An 18,186-nucleotide genomic window follows, 5' to 3' on the forward strand; every position below is an offset into this window, starting at 1 on the left:
TTATAGCATCCTAAGTATTTAGGTATTAGTATTGATTCTTCTTAGAGTGCTCATATTGTTCCACCCCAACCCATGTCAATAAGTTCTTAAAATCATAGACTTTGGAAAGAAATCTCTCATTTCATTTTAAAGTTACAGTTCTGAAGTAGTCCAAGTTTAATTTTAAGTAGTAGTAAATATTTTAAAGTTAAATAATAGAAATAATAACCTTCTATATGGACTGGTTTTTCAGTATAGAAAACAGAACTGTAGTTTGAATATAGTACCATATTAACATTGTGTCATTTATATTGCCCCAATACAAATTTATTTTGTGTTTTATCAGCTCATATGAGTACTGAGAGAATTCAAAAATGTCAGTTTTGGTGATCTTAAAAAAAATGACTGATTATAACAAGAAAATAGTTTAAAATTTGAAACATTTTATAGTAAGATGCTTTTAGTAAGAACATTGTTTTTCTTCCATCCTCCTCTAAAAAAAGCATTTCAAAAACTTATTCATTTGAAAATACTGTCGCTCTCATCTGACAATTTTATTTATTTTACAGATATAAAACCAGCTAATGTGTTTATTACTGCCACAGGAGTAGTAAAACTTGGAGATCTTGGACTGGGCCGATTTTTCAGCTCTAAAACCACAGCTGCACATTCTTTAGGTAGGAATTGTTAAATAATTTCAAACAAGTATTTTATCATGTGTAAAAAAATCATATGCATAAATACTTGATGTATTTTCCTTACAGGTGCTAGATAAAATCATTTTAAAAAATTAAGTCATCAATTTCATGAACATACTTAAAATGATCAGAAATTTACTATCTGTTTCAGTAGAACAATTTAATATCATTTCCTTGATCTCAATTATTTTGCTAGACAATGTCCACTAAAAGCAAGCCTGGTTTTCTTATTACTATTGAAAAAGAAAATACTGGGAATAATACTATGTATTAATTTTATGATAGTGTATTGAAAACTAGTGAATTAACTGCATCCTGGGTAAGGACTACATTTTCCTTTTGATCATTCAGGAAAAATATCAGAGCAGTTTGTAAATGTTTATTTATAATGGGAGTGTATATGTAGTTGATAAATATTTTGAGAAGATGAATATTTTTGGAAGATTATAGGCCATTAATAAGTTTTTTACAACTTATAAATAACAAAATTGAAGCATCTCAAAAATATATCCCCCATTTTTATATTCAAAATGGAATTGAAAATGGGTTTTGAAATGTTAAGAATAGGAAGAAAATACTTTTTGATATGAAAGCAATTTGAAGATTACTAGACAGAATAAATGATGTTGAATTCAGTAGATTATTAGTCTTGTGAATTCTACTAAGGCCCTTAAAACTAATTTTCTTTTATGTGCTTTAAGACCTAGCTATTAGCAAAGAAAATGGCTAAATGTTCAAGTTTAGAACCTAAATAAAGTTGTTTTTCAGACTTGGTAATGTTCCTTTAATTTCATACTTGGGCTATGTGTTATTTTTTCTTTTGAAATGGTGGATAATTTTCTTTGTAAACTTGATAGTCCATATTTTTGTATTGAAATACATATTATACTTATTAAAATAAAATTATTTAAATTGAGAATATCAAAATTTATAATCAAATAATTAATAGGAAGGCATTTTAGGCTAATGGAAAGGACACTGAACAGTCAGCCCTATCAATTTTTCAACTGAATGGAAACTCGTCTAATCCATAATCTCATTTTACAAGTAAAGAAAGTAAGGCTCAAAGATGTTTCATAATATTCCAAAGGTCATACAAGAAGTAAGTAGGAGAGCTAGGATTTGAGCTTTGGTCTTTTGATTTCAAATCAAACAGGCTTCCCCCACCCACTCACCCCCCAAAAAAGAGATATCTTGAGGACCAAATGAGGTAACAGGTGACAGTGCTTTGACAAGTGTTAAGCAGTATGCAGTTACCAGATATTATTCTTACTTCTTTTAATAAGAAATTGAAAAAAATTTCAAGCCCTAATAAGGAATTAGTTATAGATGTTCACAGGAGTTCCAAGAAGGAGCCTCACAATGTTTATCTAATATTAGAGATTGATTACATAAATCTAACACTAAAAAGAAGTCTGCTTTCTTTTCAAAGTCATAAAATACGAAGGCTTAGATTGGGGAGCAAAGGAAATTACACATAGAAATAATCTTATTCCACTTTAGTAGAATGACATTTTGAATTTTTTAATTCAAAGAAAGTGATGATTATATAACTTGTTTTTTTTTTTGTTTGTTTTTTGTTTTTTGTTTTTTTAAACCCTTGTACTTCGGTGTATTGTCTCATAGGTGGAAGATTGGTAAGGGTGGGCAATGGGGGTCAAGTGACTTGCCCAGGGTCACACAGCTGGGAAGTGGCTGAGGCCGGGTTTGAACCTAGGACCTCCTGTCTCTAGGCCTGACTCTCACTCCACTGAGCTACCCAGCTGCCCCATATAACTTGTTTTTGAGAAATGTTAGCATATCTTTTCAGAACATGCCTTTCTCACTAGCAAATTGAGTTTTAATATTTAATCCTGTAACCCGTTTTTTGTGTTTTCTTTTCAAAAACATGTACAGAAAAAATACCACATATCTCAAAACTATTAGCTCTGGAAATAGTACAAATTGTCACATTTCTTCATCTTCTGAGTTGCTCAAGACTTTTGAAGAATTTAATTATATTCTAATCTAATGCATCATAACTAACATATTTGTAAACAGTAGGCCTCTCAGTAAAGCCATGTTATCTTGACAACCTGTTAACTACAAGATTTAGTTGATACCCATTGGTTGACATAAGTTTTTTTTTAAAGATGAATAAAGCACAGATTCAAATAAAGGTATACTTTTATATTCTTTATACTTTCGAGTAGTGTGCCAAATTTTGTTATAATTGCCAACCCCTTTAAAATTACCTTGGGACTAATTGAGAAATCCCATTTATCTATACTTAACTTGAAATCAAAACTGCTATTTAAAAAAAATTATATCTTTGACTGAGAAAATAAAGATTTAAAAATTATAATTTTAATAATTCAGTAAGTTACTTTTTAGACATTCATGCATTGTTAAGATGCACTGTTTCACATACATGTCCTCAGGAAATATTTTTAATAGATGTAGTTTTGCCAAGAGTACTCACGTAAATTCCTGGTGGAGTAATAAAAGAGTCAAGATTCTATCACCAAACATGTTATCACAGAACCCCAGGTATGAAAGTAGCCTCAGAGGCTGTCTATATAGCACAGTCCTTACATGATCAGAAATCCCCTCTGTGTCATACTCAATAGGTGGTCATACACTCTTCACTGAAAGATTTCCAGTGAGGGGCAATCTGTTACCTCCTGAGGTATCTCATTCCATTTCTAAATGCTTCTAATTGAAAGTTTTTCTGTATCTCAGTCAATCATTCAATTAGTAATTATTAAGCATTTACTATGTGTCAGACATTATAATAGGAACCAAAAATATTAAAATAAATATTTGTTCAGTTCTATAAATGGTCTGGAAATATATTAATTAAAGTTGTGTGCACAAATTAACTTTTCACTGGAGAGAGAGAGAGAGAGAGAGAGAGAGAGAGAGAGAGAGAGAGAGAGAGAGAGATCGATCGATCATCACTATGTGTACCGGGCACTGTGCTAAGACTCTGAGGATATAAAAAGAGATAGTCCCTGTTGTCAGGGAGCTCATAATTTAATGAGAAAGACAATAAGTAAACAAATATAATAGAAGTAAGCTATATAGAGGATAAATGGGGAACAATTTAGAGAGGAAAGACACTAGGATTAAGAGAAGTTGGGAATGCCTTCCTTCTTGTAGAAAATGGGATCTTAGTTGAGACTTAAAGAAAACCAGGGAAGCCAGTTGGCTGAGATGAGGAAGGAAGCATTCCAGATAGATAAGCCAGAGAAAAAGCCCAGAACTGAGAGTAGTCTTGTTCATGTAACAGCCAGGATGATAGTACCACTGGATTAAAAAATAGATGGCAATGAGAAAGGTATAAGATAGCTGGAAAGGTAAGAGGGGCTGGATTATGAAGGGATTTGAATGTAAAACAGAACATTTTTATTTTGCTCCTAAAAGCAATAGGAAACCACTGCAGTTTATTTGTTAAGGGAAGGGCGTGGTCAGCACTGTGCTTTAGGAAAATTACTTTGATGGCTGAATGGAGGATAGATTGGAAGAGAAAATTGGCTCATCAGTAGTCTGTTATAATAGTCCACATGTGAGATGAAGAGGGTCTACAGTAGAGGAGTGGCAATGTCAGAGGAGAGAAGGAAGAATATTTGAGAGATGATTCAAAGGTAGAATTAGCAGGCCTTGGCAAGAGATTGGATATGGGAGGTGAGAGTGAAAAATCCAGGAATTGCTAAAATTAGACATATTTTAATGAGATATTTCATATTTTCTTCTATTTTTTTTCATTCTTTTGATTTTGTTTTATTTCATGATGTCTTGTGAAATCATTAGCTTCTATTAGTCCAATTCTAATTTTTAAAGACTGAATTTCTTCTAAGACCTTTTGATCCTCCTTTTCCATTTGGTCCATTATACTTTTCATAACATTTTTTTCTTCATTGGATTTTTATGCCTCTTTTTCCAGTTGACTAATTTTGTTTTCCAAGCTATTTTTAGAGGGTTAAATGTTTAATTTTCTGTTTGCTCATCTTCCCAGCCTTTATTTTTTTAACCTGCAAATTTGGAACTCTGAAAGCTGCTTGCCAATTTTTTTCTCCTTATTGACTTTTGCCCTAGGGCTAAATCTTCACTGCTGCTTCACAAGCTTGAAAGGGCCCAGCTCTGTGGACTTCCAGGCCTTACATGGGCTGGTGCCAGGGCCCAGGACCTCAAGGGGTTGGGTCTGATGTGCTCCCTTGCTGGTGCAGCCCCCTTTCTGCATTCCCGAAGTTGGCCTATGCCTAGGTTCTGAATCTGGTGTGGTAGGTGGGTGAGTGGTTGGCCAACACACCTCTGTTTGCAGTTTTGCTTCCTGATCCCACTTATCTGGTGAAAATCAACTCTCTCTGCCTGCCTTTCAAGTTGGATTCAGTGGAAGAGCCTCCTTACTTGTCCTGCTTTGACTCCTGCCATTTCGAGGTGTCTTCTAAAGATTGATTTAGGAGGATAGTCATGGAGGTTTTGGCTTTTGCTGCTACTACGCCATCATCTTGAATCTACCTCCATAAAATTATAGCTATTTCAGATGTTCAACTCTTTAACAAGGCAAAGAGGGGGAGACATTTGGGCTTGTTGATTGATAAATGTCATTTGGTTGACATTTGGTATTGTTTATGGTTTGGAGATGGTTGACTCTTCTCCAAAAGCTTCTCTTTCTGATCACTTCTGGGTTTGGATTATAAGCAGAGCTAAAGATCAGAGACTGGAAGGAGAGAAGGGGGGACATTGCTAACCCCAGGACTTTTTGCCTTAGGGTCCTGTCCTGTCTCCATTAGGGTCTTAGAGAGACTGATAGGAGGGGTTTTTACCAATCAGGTACATTCTACCTATGGTCTCACCCCAGGGTACCTTCTGCTTCATTTAGACTGGCTTGCCTGAGAAGTTGTATACAAGAGCCTCACTGGATGGGTGTACATGTGTAGGTTTTCAGTCTGTTAGAGGAATGACTCGCATCACTGCACATTGGAGTATCCACCTCCTGGCATGTAGTAAGCCTTCCATAAATGTTTGCTGCCTGGACAATGATTGAACTTAATTGGTCATTTTTTCATTAAGACCATCTAATACCGATTTGTTAATATGGTAACATTAATATGATAACAGGTAATTTTCAAAATAAAAGAATTTTAAAGTTAGAAAAGGCCTCAGAAGGTATTTAGTCTATCTTGTACTAAAATAAAGAATTCTTTTCTTCACAGTACCTGACATATAGCCTTTGCTTGACTACTTCCAAAAAAGGAGAACTATCATGATATTTAAATAGTTCTAATTATTAGCAGGTTTTTCTTTATATCAAACTTAAATCTTCCCCTCTGCAACTTCTATCCATTGCTTCTAGTTCTTCCTTCTGGAGCCAAGAAGAACAAGTCTAATCCCTCTTCCCCATGACAGCTCTTCAGATATTTGGAGACAGCTATTCCTATTAAGAATCACCTTTAGGTTCCCTCTCTAGACTTTCCTCATGTCTGCCAAATAAGCTCTCAACTTCAGTTTTCTTTGTCATATGGGGTGATAAAACATGATACTGTAAAAAGAGGGTTGAGTTTGAATCCTGACTGTGCCACTTAGTACTTAAGTGACTTTGGGCAAATCATTTCCCTTCTCCAGATCTCAGTTTCCTTGTCTATAAAAATAGAGGAGATGATCAAGGTCGTTTTTCAGGTCCCTAACAGTTCTAAATTGAAAAATTGTAGTAAACCTCTTCTGTGGACTCTTCAAGAAATGTCTATAGTGAAAGAATTTTCCCTAGTCCTCCGGTCAAAGAATAGTATCCCTATCCATGATATCGCTGAATAGTGAAAGGCATCATGAAACCTAACCTAACTAAATGGTAGTCAGAGTGGAGTGGGGAGAAGGAAGGTGAGTGAGGAGAAAAAAAGGTAAAGGACAGAAAATCTGCAATTCTTGGATTAAACCCCACAGAGGCACCCTGAGCATCAAACCATAGTTGTTTGGATGAGCAGAGAGTGTCCACAGCATGATGACCTGCCTGCAGTGCCTGACTTTTTCCCTAAACAGTAGATCCACAGAGAGGCACCAGCATGGGACAGTGGAAAGAACATGGACTCTGGGAACTAAGGCTTGTGTTCAAAACCTTTCTTTGATTCTTACTAATTATATGCTCTTGGACTAGTCTCTGGACTTCACTGGGCTCAGTTTTCTCATCTATATTAATAAGGAGTTTAAGTGATCTGTGAGATCTTTTATAACTTTTGATAATGGAGAATCTAGATGAAGTCATATCCAGCTCGTTCTGGCTCTCTGACCTTGGGCAAATCACTAAAGTTCTCTGGGCCTCAGTTTATCCATCTATAAAATGAAGTTGGATTCATTAGTCTCCAAGGACCCTTGTGAGCTCAGAATCTATAATCTTATGTCCTATGTAGAATCTGAATTGGATGTGTCCCTGGAACTAAGGTGCTATGATAGAAAGAAGACTAGACTTGGAGTCAGAATTCTTGGTTTTGAAGCTTGGTTCTAAAACTTCCTAGTTGTGTGACCTCAGTCAAGTCACCTCTTTCTCCATAGACCTCCATTTGCTCATCTTTAAAATGGGCATCATAAGCCTTGTACTCCGTCCCTCAAAGGAATTTTTTTGGGGGTGGGGAGAGTGCTTTGTAAACCTAAATGTGCTATAGAAATATGAGCTGTTATTAGAAGCAGAATTGCTGTTCTTTGGACTGGTAGACTGAAGGTAATCGTGATTGACTGATAATCTAGGAGCTTTAGTAGGTGTAGTAGAGGTATTAAGTGCCTGCAATCAAACAGTTTTGGGACTGGACAATACCTGCCCCCATAGTGATCAGGGTGTTTCTACCCTGGGATGATAATGAGGAATGATTTATAAAAATGTTGGTATGATGTACCAGCCTGGTTCATCAGAAGTCCAAAACAAAGCATCCCTCATTTAGAGTTAAAATAGTCAGGTTTGGGAATCTGAAGGAGCCAGATAAGTGGTTGTGACAGTAACATTGAGCAAACAGACCACTGTTAACAACAGTCAGAGAAGCAGGGCAAATGAACTACACCAGGACGAAGGCGGCATGTATTGCCATTTACCCTAACAATGACTGCAGCATCCCCTTTTGCAAATGTTTTGTGCAAGTAATCAGAGTAGAGCAAAAAGAGACAGGGCCTCTGAATGGGCTATATTAAACTGGCCCATTTTACTACAGTGGGAGATCTGTAGGTGTTAGAGAGGGGGGGCGGGGGAAAGGCAGCCATAGGTGTCATAGCTTTAGAGCTTGCAAGAACCTTAGAGATAATTCCAGCCTAAACCACTTTTTGTTTTTACAGGTGAAAAAAAAAGACCTTTGGAAAGAAAATTATTTGCCCTGGGTAGTAAGTGGTAGTACTAGAATTCAAAAACATGTTTTCTGCCACCTAATCTAGATTAAAAAAAATACTGGATTACTATCACAAATTAAAAGCTGGAAAAACCCTTGGAAATCATCCATCTATAGGTTCAGAGCTGGAAGGGGGAACCTTACAGATCACCATCAGTCATTTTATAACTAAAGAAACCAAGGCTTAGAGAGATCAAGTTAACATAGTAAATATCCGAGGCAGGATTGAAATTTGGGTCTTCTGATTCCGAAGTCCATCCCTCTCTTTACTGTATATCTTTAAAAAACAAAAAACCAAAACAAGACAAAAAAAAAAAAAAACCAACCCTTTCCTTCCATCTTAGAACAAAGGCAGAAGAGCAGTAAGAACTAGGCAATGGGAGTTAGGTGACTTGCCCAGGGTCACACAGCTGGAAAGTGTCTGAGGCCAGATTTGAGCGCAGGATCTCCCATCTCTGGGCCTGACCCTCAATCCACTGAACCACCCAGCTGCCCCACTGTATGTCATTTTTTAGATGAGGAAACATAAATCTAGAAAAGGTAAGTGGATATAATGCTAGACTTAGAAAGTCAGGAAGACCAGAGTTCAAATCCTCTCTATCTGTGTGATCATAATTCATTCATTCTAGAAATATTTTTTGAAATATTCTAGAACATCATTCATTCATTCTAGAAATATTTTTTGAAAAAAAAATTAACATTCAAGCAGAGACAATCCAAGTCATCTTCACTTTTTTCTTGTTTTGAAAATAACTGCGAGTTTAGAACAAATGTGCTTACACAATAATTTGGAAGTAAGCTATTTGATAAAAGCAAAAGACATTGAACACTAAGCTATGAGACATGCTTATACTGAAGACAAAGCTTTGGCTAGTTGTATTCAACAAAAATCCTTAATGAGACTATCAGGAGAAATTCTAGTTTGGACAAATATGTGAAAAACTTTAATTTAATATTTATTTGGTCCCTTTTACAGGATTTGGAAATGTAGATTAGAAATTCTAGCATTTTATATCGGCTATATTTTGTGATAACTGTCTTTGTCATACCAAATTACTGGCTTACATATTTCAATTTTTAAAGCAGGTCTTCAAACCTATTTCTAAAGGTTAAATCCTTGAGATTTTTTTTTTATGGTTTCCTTTATGGCAATCTTTTTCCCCCAAAAGATTTGACAATTACACATTTCATTATATGATGATCATGTTCAGATTTAGGCAAAGAAAATTCATGTTTATTACTTTAGCAAATTCTTATTTGTGGTAAAGTGAAAAATCTTTTCTTTATACTTTATGGAAAATAACTTGAGATTCCCATCATGATTCTGCAGATTGTAAAATGAATTCATGTTAGATTAAACAACAAATAATTTATTCTGAAGCTAAATTATCTTTAGTTCTTCATTTTTAAACAGTATGCATAGTAATTTAATCCCAAATGTAATAATAAGAAATAAGATTTTAATAAATCTTATCACATTTATAATAACATTAATAATGTATTATTACTGTCAGTATGAATTCATACTGTCAGTATGAATTATTATCTTCACAACACAAATCAATACTTTTTGCCAGTTTTAGATGTTAACTTATCTGATTGATGATGCATGCAAAACTTTTTTAAAATTTCACCTTGATTTCCAAAATACCTATAAAATAATATTTTTCAGTCAATATTTAAGGTCTTTCTTAAGAGTTATCACTTTATCTTTTATGTTCTTTTCTTTGGTACCTCCTGTTTCTCTATTGCATAGATTGCAGAGTAGCATAGACATTGGGAAAGAGTAGTAGTGTCCCCAAAAAGCATATCCAAAACAGCTCATTAATTTTTCACCAATACTTTCTCTTCTTCCTAATTTTATTACCATTGAAGGGATCCCCCATTCTCCTAATCATCCAGGCTTACAACCTGATATCATTTTTGACTCCACACCCAGTTCTTTTTCATTCTCCTCCCTTCCCTTTCAATCAGTTGGCAGATCTTGTCAATTCTATATTCTTAACATCTTCTATATTTACCCACTTCTCTCCTCTGACACTGCTGTAATGCAGGCTTTATCACTTATTACCTAGCACAATGTCTCACACACATAGTAGGTGTGTAGTAGTAGCTTGTCAACTAGACAAAGGAGAAGTAGCAAGGGAAAGGAATTTCATCCTCATTTGGACAGATATGAAGAAGCTGTCAAATAATAATTATTTGGGCCATTTTACAAGAGTTGGATATATAGATTAGAAATTATTATTATCCAGCATTATTTTGTATGGCCTATAAGATATTTTTATTGGGACAACTATATTATGCCACATTATTGGCATACATATTTTACTTTTTAAAGAAGATCTCTTAATCTATCTCTAAGGGTTTAAGTCTTAGACTTTTTTAAAAATAATAACACCTACCTTTCAGGTTTTATGAGGATCAATAATTGTGAGATAATCATTTTAATGAGCTTAGCACAATGCATGGGACATAGTAAGTTCTGTATTAATGTTAGCTACTAATATAGCCAATAGTAACTGAATAATAGAAATCAGGGAAGTCAGAGTTAGAAGTTAACTTAGGTGACATCACAGGAGACCTCAGTTGGTTATTCATGTGAACATACCTTAGAATTGTAGCATTGATCGTTAATGGCAGGATTGGCTAAAGACTAAACCATTGATTCCAGTAAATGCTCTTAAAGGCCCCTTCCAAATGTTCAGTTCTTTGATTTTTAAGATGCCTGAGGTAACAAAGCCTCTGCCTTTGGTTTTAATTATTTTAAATACCATGTAGTCAAGGATCAGTGTGAAGTAATAGAGACTTGTCCTTGAAGCCAAGAAGATTTAAATTCAAGTTTGATACCTACTGGCACTTGTGACCTTGTACATTTAACTTCTCAGGTTAATCTCTTTAAAATGAATTTGCAGAGAAGATGCTCACTTATGTTGATAGAAGGAATAACTTTGGGCAAATCACTTAACCTCTCTATGCCTCAGTTTTCTCCTCTGTAAAATGAATTGTTGTGAGGATCAGTAATTGTGAGATAAAAATTGTAATGTTAGCTATTATATCAATGAAATCATAGATTCAGTCCTTACCACTATAGTCCAAGAATAAACTACTTAGTACAATTTACTACTTTGCCCATTCTTTGTGCTTTCTAGAAGTCCTATTCTGTTGTTAACAAACTCTCCATCTTAGATCTAATTCTCTCGTATACTTTCCAGTTTGAAAACTTTGAAGTACTAAATAAATGTCAACTATTATTATTATCATCTTGTATTCAAGGCAACTTGACTTGCTCTGGGAGCTATCTCATCCCTGGCTACCAATCTGCTACTGATTACTCTTTTTCTCATCCCTCCTTTCCCCGCTCAAAACGCACAAAATGACAGGAGGAGTAAATACTCCTTTTGTCCTTCCCTTGTCACTTGCAAATATTTTGTCTAACACTGTTACTCATAAATTTCTTTTTTTGAAGTTCATTCTTTCTGTCTATATTACCCTGACCAAATCTGAGTTGTAATTTTTTTCTGACTTTCAAGTCAGTATATCCTTTTCTCAAGGTTTTCAGTGTCTATCATATAGTCCTCATTCTTTCTCTTAACCTCTACTGCTAGCCTCATAGACTTCAGTATATTCACACTGATATTCCTTCAAACATCTCCACCTCTGTATCTTTCTTGATTTCTATCTTCAATCTGAGTCAGGCTTCCTAAGGAGGGGTGGGGGTGATTATACTTTAAAGGTGTTGCTCTTACCCAAAACTGTGCTACCCTTCATAATCTTGAAATTTGAAATTATTCTTTCTAATGGCAACCTCCCAGAAGAAACTCACTTTTCCTCAAGACTCTTCTTTGAGACACCACCAATTTTTTTTCAGGAAGTTTTTCCTTACATCTAAATTTGGCTTCCCTTAATGTCCTCTTCTTGTTCCTATTCTGCCTCCTGGGGCTAAGAAAAACAAATCTAAATCCCACTTTTAAAAGCACAATGCCTTGCACACAGTAGGCATTTAATAAGTATTTGTTGCATTTTTCTGAACACCATCCCTTGAGATTCTGCAGGCCTGAAGTTTTCTCTGAAATAAAAATTTCCTGTTCTTTCAGTTAAATCCTTTTCAGCATATTCTTCAGTAATTTCAGTGTTCTGGTCTCACTCTTTTAGATAAATGCCAGTTTGTCTATATCTATGTTAAATGTGTTACCCAGAATTAAACAGAGTACTTTAGATATGGCCTAACTATGTAGAGTATGGTAGAACAATTATTAACTTATTCTGAACACCAGGCCTCTTTCAATATAGTCCAGGTATTATCTCTTCTGTTGTCTGCCATGTCACACTATGTCACTAAAAGTCCCATATCTTCCTTATGGGAAGTCTTAATCTTGTACTTATGACTTTCAACTTCACATTTACCCCAATTAAGTTTCACCTTATTTAAGTTGATAATTTAATATGGAAATAGGTATAAGTGATAACATTTGTATGTATAACCCAGTGGAAATGCTAATTGGATCCAGTAGGAAGGAGGGGAGAGAAAGAAAATTAAATAAATAAATAAGCAAACCTCCATCTAGTATGAGTGATAAAGGGAAACTCTTTGGAGGTACTCATATTAAGTAAGCCTAACTAACGATTTTGCCTTTGTCATTATTAGATTGTTCTTTTCAACAATTTTCTTTTTCAACAAATATTTCTTGAGTGTTTTTTTTAATACAAGGTAGCTGCTTGGGGGTGCAGTTGTAGGGGGGGAGGCAGAGAAGACAGATAAATAAGATAAAGTTCCTGCTCTTAAGAATCTGTAATTTAGTAAAAGGATTAAGACATGAAGCAGCAATAACTATGGCAGAATCTGAAACTGTTCCTCTGTGGTTAAGTGGCCTCAGAATCACAGATTTGGGGCGTTGGAAGAGACTTTATCAATCATCTAGTTCAATCTAAAGCAGATAGAAATCCTAACTATAACATATTTAGTACCTCTAAGGATGGTATTATAATTCCTTTTGAAGCAGCTTCACTTCTCCATAGCTCTGTTTTTCATGGCATCATCCCCAAATTTGCCTCTTTGCAACTTCTATTACTGTCCTATAGAACCAAGCAAAACCAGTATATTCCCTCTTCCACATGACAGACCTTTAAGTACTTGAAAATAGGTATTATGCCCTTCCTTTGTCTTCTTTTCTACAGGGTAAATATGCTTGTAACTGGAAAAGGAAATGGCAAGCAACTCAAGTATTTTTGCCAAGAAAACCCCAAATAGAATCATAAAGAGTCGAATATGACCAAAATAACTGAACAACAACATACATGCCTAGAGAACCAATCCATATATGCATAGACTAAAAGCCCTTTAACCATCCTGGTGGCCCTTACTTTAATACTCTCCAGCTTATCAATGTCCTTCTTAAACTCTTGTACCCAGAACTGAACCCAGTGCTCTCAGAGAGGGTTAATGAAGGCAGAGTACAGTAAGACTCATTGGATCATAAATCTAGAGGCAAAAGGGACCTTAGAGACTATTAGATCCAGTGCCTCATTTTTCAGATGAGAAAGCCAAGATCTGCTGGGAGGTTAATGATTTGCCCAGCATTGTAGAACTAATTTGGGAGTTGAACCCAAGTCTTCCTGATTCTAAGTCTAGTGCCCTATCCCCTAAACTTCTTTGTAGCTCCTCTGTGCCAGGTGGCCTTTCCTGAAACCTATGCTTCTCTTGATGTATCCCAAGATCAGTTTTTTTTTTTTTTGGCTGCTGTATTATGTTGCCGATTCATATTATTATTGCAGGCCACTAGAACCTCATTTTTGGAATAATTTTTATCCATACTTAAGTGCAAGACTTTACATTTATCTCTACTGATTTTTTTTAAACCCTTACCTTTTCCAATACTGTGTATTGGTTCCAAGACAGAACAGCAAGTGTTAAGCAATGAGGGTTAAGTGAACTTGCCCAGGATCACACAGCTGGGAAGTGTCTGAGGAAAGATTTGAACCCAGGACCTCCCATCTGTAGGCCTGGCTCTCAATCCTACCTGCCCCGTACTTACTAAATTTTTTTATTAGATATATCTCATTTCTTGAATCTGCCATGATCCTTTTATGTCAGTTGCATGTTTGATGAGAAATATAATGTTTTGAGAGAAGGGAGAGATTGTTTCTGGTGGAAATTGATTTGGAGAAACCTTAATCAAGTGTCTCCAATTTGGGCTTTGAAATATGTTTAGAATTTGAACAAGAAATACGGAAAGAACAACATTGTGAAGAATGAAATTATATGAACATAGGCAAGGTGTGTTCAGGAAACTTAAAGGAGCTTGGTTTGTATAGAATATAGTAAAGGGCTTTCCCTTCTTAATATATCCATGTCCTTTAAAATGCTAATAGACTTATTTTCCCTCAGGCCAACCCTTAAAAGACCTCTCAACTACTTTTTTTTGTTAAGTCCACTTGGAGACTTATCCTTGACCTCTTGTCCATTCCTAGGCCAACTAACTAGACTCTGATTTCCTTATAGATACCTGACCCTAGTAGATAGTCAACCTGATTTCCTTCTACACCCAGTATAGAACTCTAAATTTAAACTCTATTTGGGACCAATCTTTTGTCTTCACCTGATAGTATTAAAATGCTATTACCAGCACTTAAATGAAGAAGTTATGCTGAGATTTCCACAAAGTGATTAAAGGCAAAGGTAAAAAAAAGGCAGTGACTGGTACTGATGAAAGCAGAAATATAAATTCTGTCCAATTTCTTTTATCTTCTGAAGGATAATTACCATGTATTACAATTGGTCCCTTCCTCAGCAACATCTCCCTTTGGACACTTTTCTACCATATAACTGTATTACCTAAAATATGGTTCTTTTTCCACCTCAAAAGCAAAAACTCCCAGGAGAGGAGATTCAGTTTAGCTCTTGATCTAGTTACCTTCTCTAGTTAGGATTCTGGTTAATCCAACAAGACAAAATACTTGGCCTTCTGGAATTACCTCTCTACATGATTTTTTTTTAATCCAAAAGGCATTAAATAGGTCCAACTTCTCTATATTAAAATTTTCAAGTGAATTATTCAATTACAAGATATAGAAAATTGATTGGACAATAATCCATAGGAAAATATTTTAATTTAGCATGAGCATATTATTATAAGCCATTGGTATGACTGGCATTGCTTTCTGTGTCATCTGTATATGTTTTGTAAATCCCTGGTTATTTGCCTGTTTTGTTCCCCATTAGAATAAATTCTCCTTGAGGACAGAGACTGTTTTTGCCTTTCACTGTATCCCAGTTAGCAGAATAGTTAGCACTTTGTAAGTACTCAACAGATAACCAACTCAATTAACCCAGTGTCTAACACAAATTATATACTTAAGAAATGCTTATTGATTGACTGGCTGCTAGATGCGCCTTTTAAATGGAATAGGATCTTTTGCTATTAACTGATTATGTAAAGTGAGAAAATTATCATAATTGCTTTAAATAATTTTTAACTTTGAAAATCAAATATTAGTGATGATAGTGAGAAGAGCCCTTCACAATGATAGACAACACAATTGGCAGACATTTGTTTTTTCTTCTGTTGGTCGAGTTTGTGACATTGCCAATAGAGCACACGCATGTACATCATTTGAAAGTAGATATCAGAATTTTCACACTGCATTCTCTTGAGTGTACAATTCGTGGTCCCCACACTATTTCCAAGTGTGATATATTATCTGATTTCAGCTTGAAAAATTATTGTTCTTGAAGCAGACATCAAACAGCTTCCTTTTCTGTGCCAGGTGCCACCTGTGGTCACATGCTTGTTTTCCCCACACCTTCCACTAGCACCTTTCTCCTACTCCATAGATGTGCCTTTGGCTTATACCCCATCATAGTTCAGTATGTTTTTTGGCCTCAAAAGGCAGCATATGTTTGCTGTCAACACTGTTATCAACCCCCACTGTGCCTGGTTCACCACTTCTGATTTATTTTTGCCTTTCCATCTTCTCTCAACTTGTATAATTGTGCAGACTATTTCTAACCTTAAGAACAAGATTTTACTTCATTTGAAACCATGTAAATCTTACTTTGAAAGCATTATTATAAATATACTTTTTTGTGAATCTTAATTAAAATAGATACATTCATTATTTTATGTTCTATGTTTTATATCCTATATATCTATTATATGTATAATACATAATATGAAGCAGACCTATCATAAATTTATTATATTATCCCATGGAATTGTACCTTATGTTTATAGACCAGTTGTGTAATGTTTAGAAAGTTTCTTAGATTCTTTAATTAGTTTAAAAAAAAAAGAAGAGTGAATAAAATTTATGTGTTAAGCACTTACCAATACTGGAGATAAAAATACAAAGAGACAATTCCTTCCTTTCAAGGAAGTTACATTTAATTGAGGGAAACCACAGATATTTCGGAGGAGGAGTGACCAAAGAAGGATATTTTGTCAAGGAAGTCACCAGGATAGTGAATGAAACATTGGGACAGTCTTTGGGCAAATAGAGGTTAAGGTAGAAATAACTTTTGAACCCTGGCTAAAGGACTGAAACTGTGTATTGGGGACACAGCAGGACTCGCTGAATTACATGTGTGGAGAAACAGCAGCAGGATGGAAATAACCAGAGGGGAAGATGAAGACAAATGGTCCCAGAGTTCAAAGCTGTATACTCTGTCTCCTTCCAGGCATGATCAGAGAGAAAGAGACAATATCTGCTATTCACTGATCTATAGCAATAATTGGTCTTAATGATATAAGGAATTTACAGTATATTCCAAAGGAAAATACTTAAAACATTTTATTCAATAAATATCCATCTCCTATTCTTTTTGCCTCTACTAAGGAAGAATATGGAAATAGGTGGCTCTTTTCAGAATAGTAACCTATCAGAGTTACCAACTGACTGCAGCCACTTCCCTACACATTGGCTTAGAAATTCAGGAGCTTAACAAATTGTCCTGGGGTGGGATGGAGCTAGGTGGTTCAGTGAATTGAGAGGCCTTGAGAGGAGGTCCTGGGCTCAAATTTGGCCTCAGACACTTCCTAGCTGTGTGACCCTGAGCAAGTTAGTTAACCTCCAGTTGCCTAACCTTTAGTGTTCTCCTGCCTTGAAAGCCATACACAGTATTAATTCTAAGTCAGAAGGTAAGGGTTTGAAAAAGAGAAAAAGAGATTGTGACAAACCTTTTGTACAGGTTCAGTGTTCATTTTATTAACATGATATGTTATTCTTTGTTTTAGTCTTCACATGTAGATTTAGTTCAATTTGACAAGCATTTAATACATACCAACTATCTACTCTGTGCAAGTCAGCATTCTCCTAGATTTGGACATAAAAAAAGATTCTGAATAGGAAAGTCCAGCCTATCACAGAAGCAATGGGAATGTAATGTTGATTTAAAAAGCCATTTCTGACCAAAAATAAAAGGGGAAACATAGCTGAATAGTTTTTTTTTCCTGGTAATCAAGGAAACCTGGATCCTGGTAGGTATAGAAGAATCTAACATGCCTCACCAACCAGTTTGGCTTTGCCCCATGGTTTACTTCTCTGTTGAGTAGATCTCCCCTGGATTTCTCAGAGGGTCAGAGATCCTGTCTCTTGCTCTAGATTCTGTTGCATCAGTTACTTTTATGGAGGCAGCCAGGTGGAACATAGAGTACTGGGCCTGGAGTCAGGAAAACCCAAGTTAAAATTTGGTGTCAGATTCTGATAGCCTCCGTTTTCTTGACTAACAGTGGTGATAATAATATTAACTACGTCTGAGAGTTGTCATGAAGATCAAATGAGATAACATTTGTAAAGTACCTAGCATGTAGTTATTTATAAATTATTCCCTCCCTTCCTCTCTCCTTCCCTCCTTTCCTCCCCTCCTTTCCCTCCCTTCCTCCCCTTTTTTCCCTCTCTTCCTTCCCTTCTTTTTTCACTCTTTCCCTTTATGAAAATATACTTTGATTCTAGTTCTTCTTTGCACAATATTACTGGCTGAAAGGAAAAAAGAATTTGCTAATTACTAAATGTAAAATCTCAGTTTTCCTTTAACTGCATATTTATATAATAGCCAAACAGAGGTGCAATTACCTGACTGCTTTTTGGCCATTTTCCTTTTTGCATAATCAGCCCACAATAATTTGCATGATTGCTTTAATTTCTGTTTATATTCCCTCTCCCTT

General features: G+C 35.4%; 1 protein-coding gene across 1 annotated transcript in view; it reads left to right on the forward strand.

Moving 5' to 3' along the window:
• Positions 1 to 18,186, forward strand: part of NEK7 (NIMA related kinase 7) — a 207,989-nt gene that overhangs the window by 160,082 nt on the left and 29,721 nt on the right. The window contains exon 7 of the mRNA XM_044673749.1: positions 549 to 656. Coding sequence (XP_044529684.1) covers positions 549 to 656 — 108 coding nt within the window. The remainder of the gene's footprint in view (positions 1 to 548; positions 657 to 18,186) is intronic.

Source organism: Gracilinanus agilis, chromosome 4, assembly GCF_016433145.1.
Source record: "Gracilinanus agilis isolate LMUSP501 chromosome 4, AgileGrace, whole genome shotgun sequence".
In the NCBI taxonomy this organism is placed as follows: domain Eukaryota; kingdom Metazoa; phylum Chordata; class Mammalia; order Didelphimorphia; family Didelphidae; genus Gracilinanus; species Gracilinanus agilis.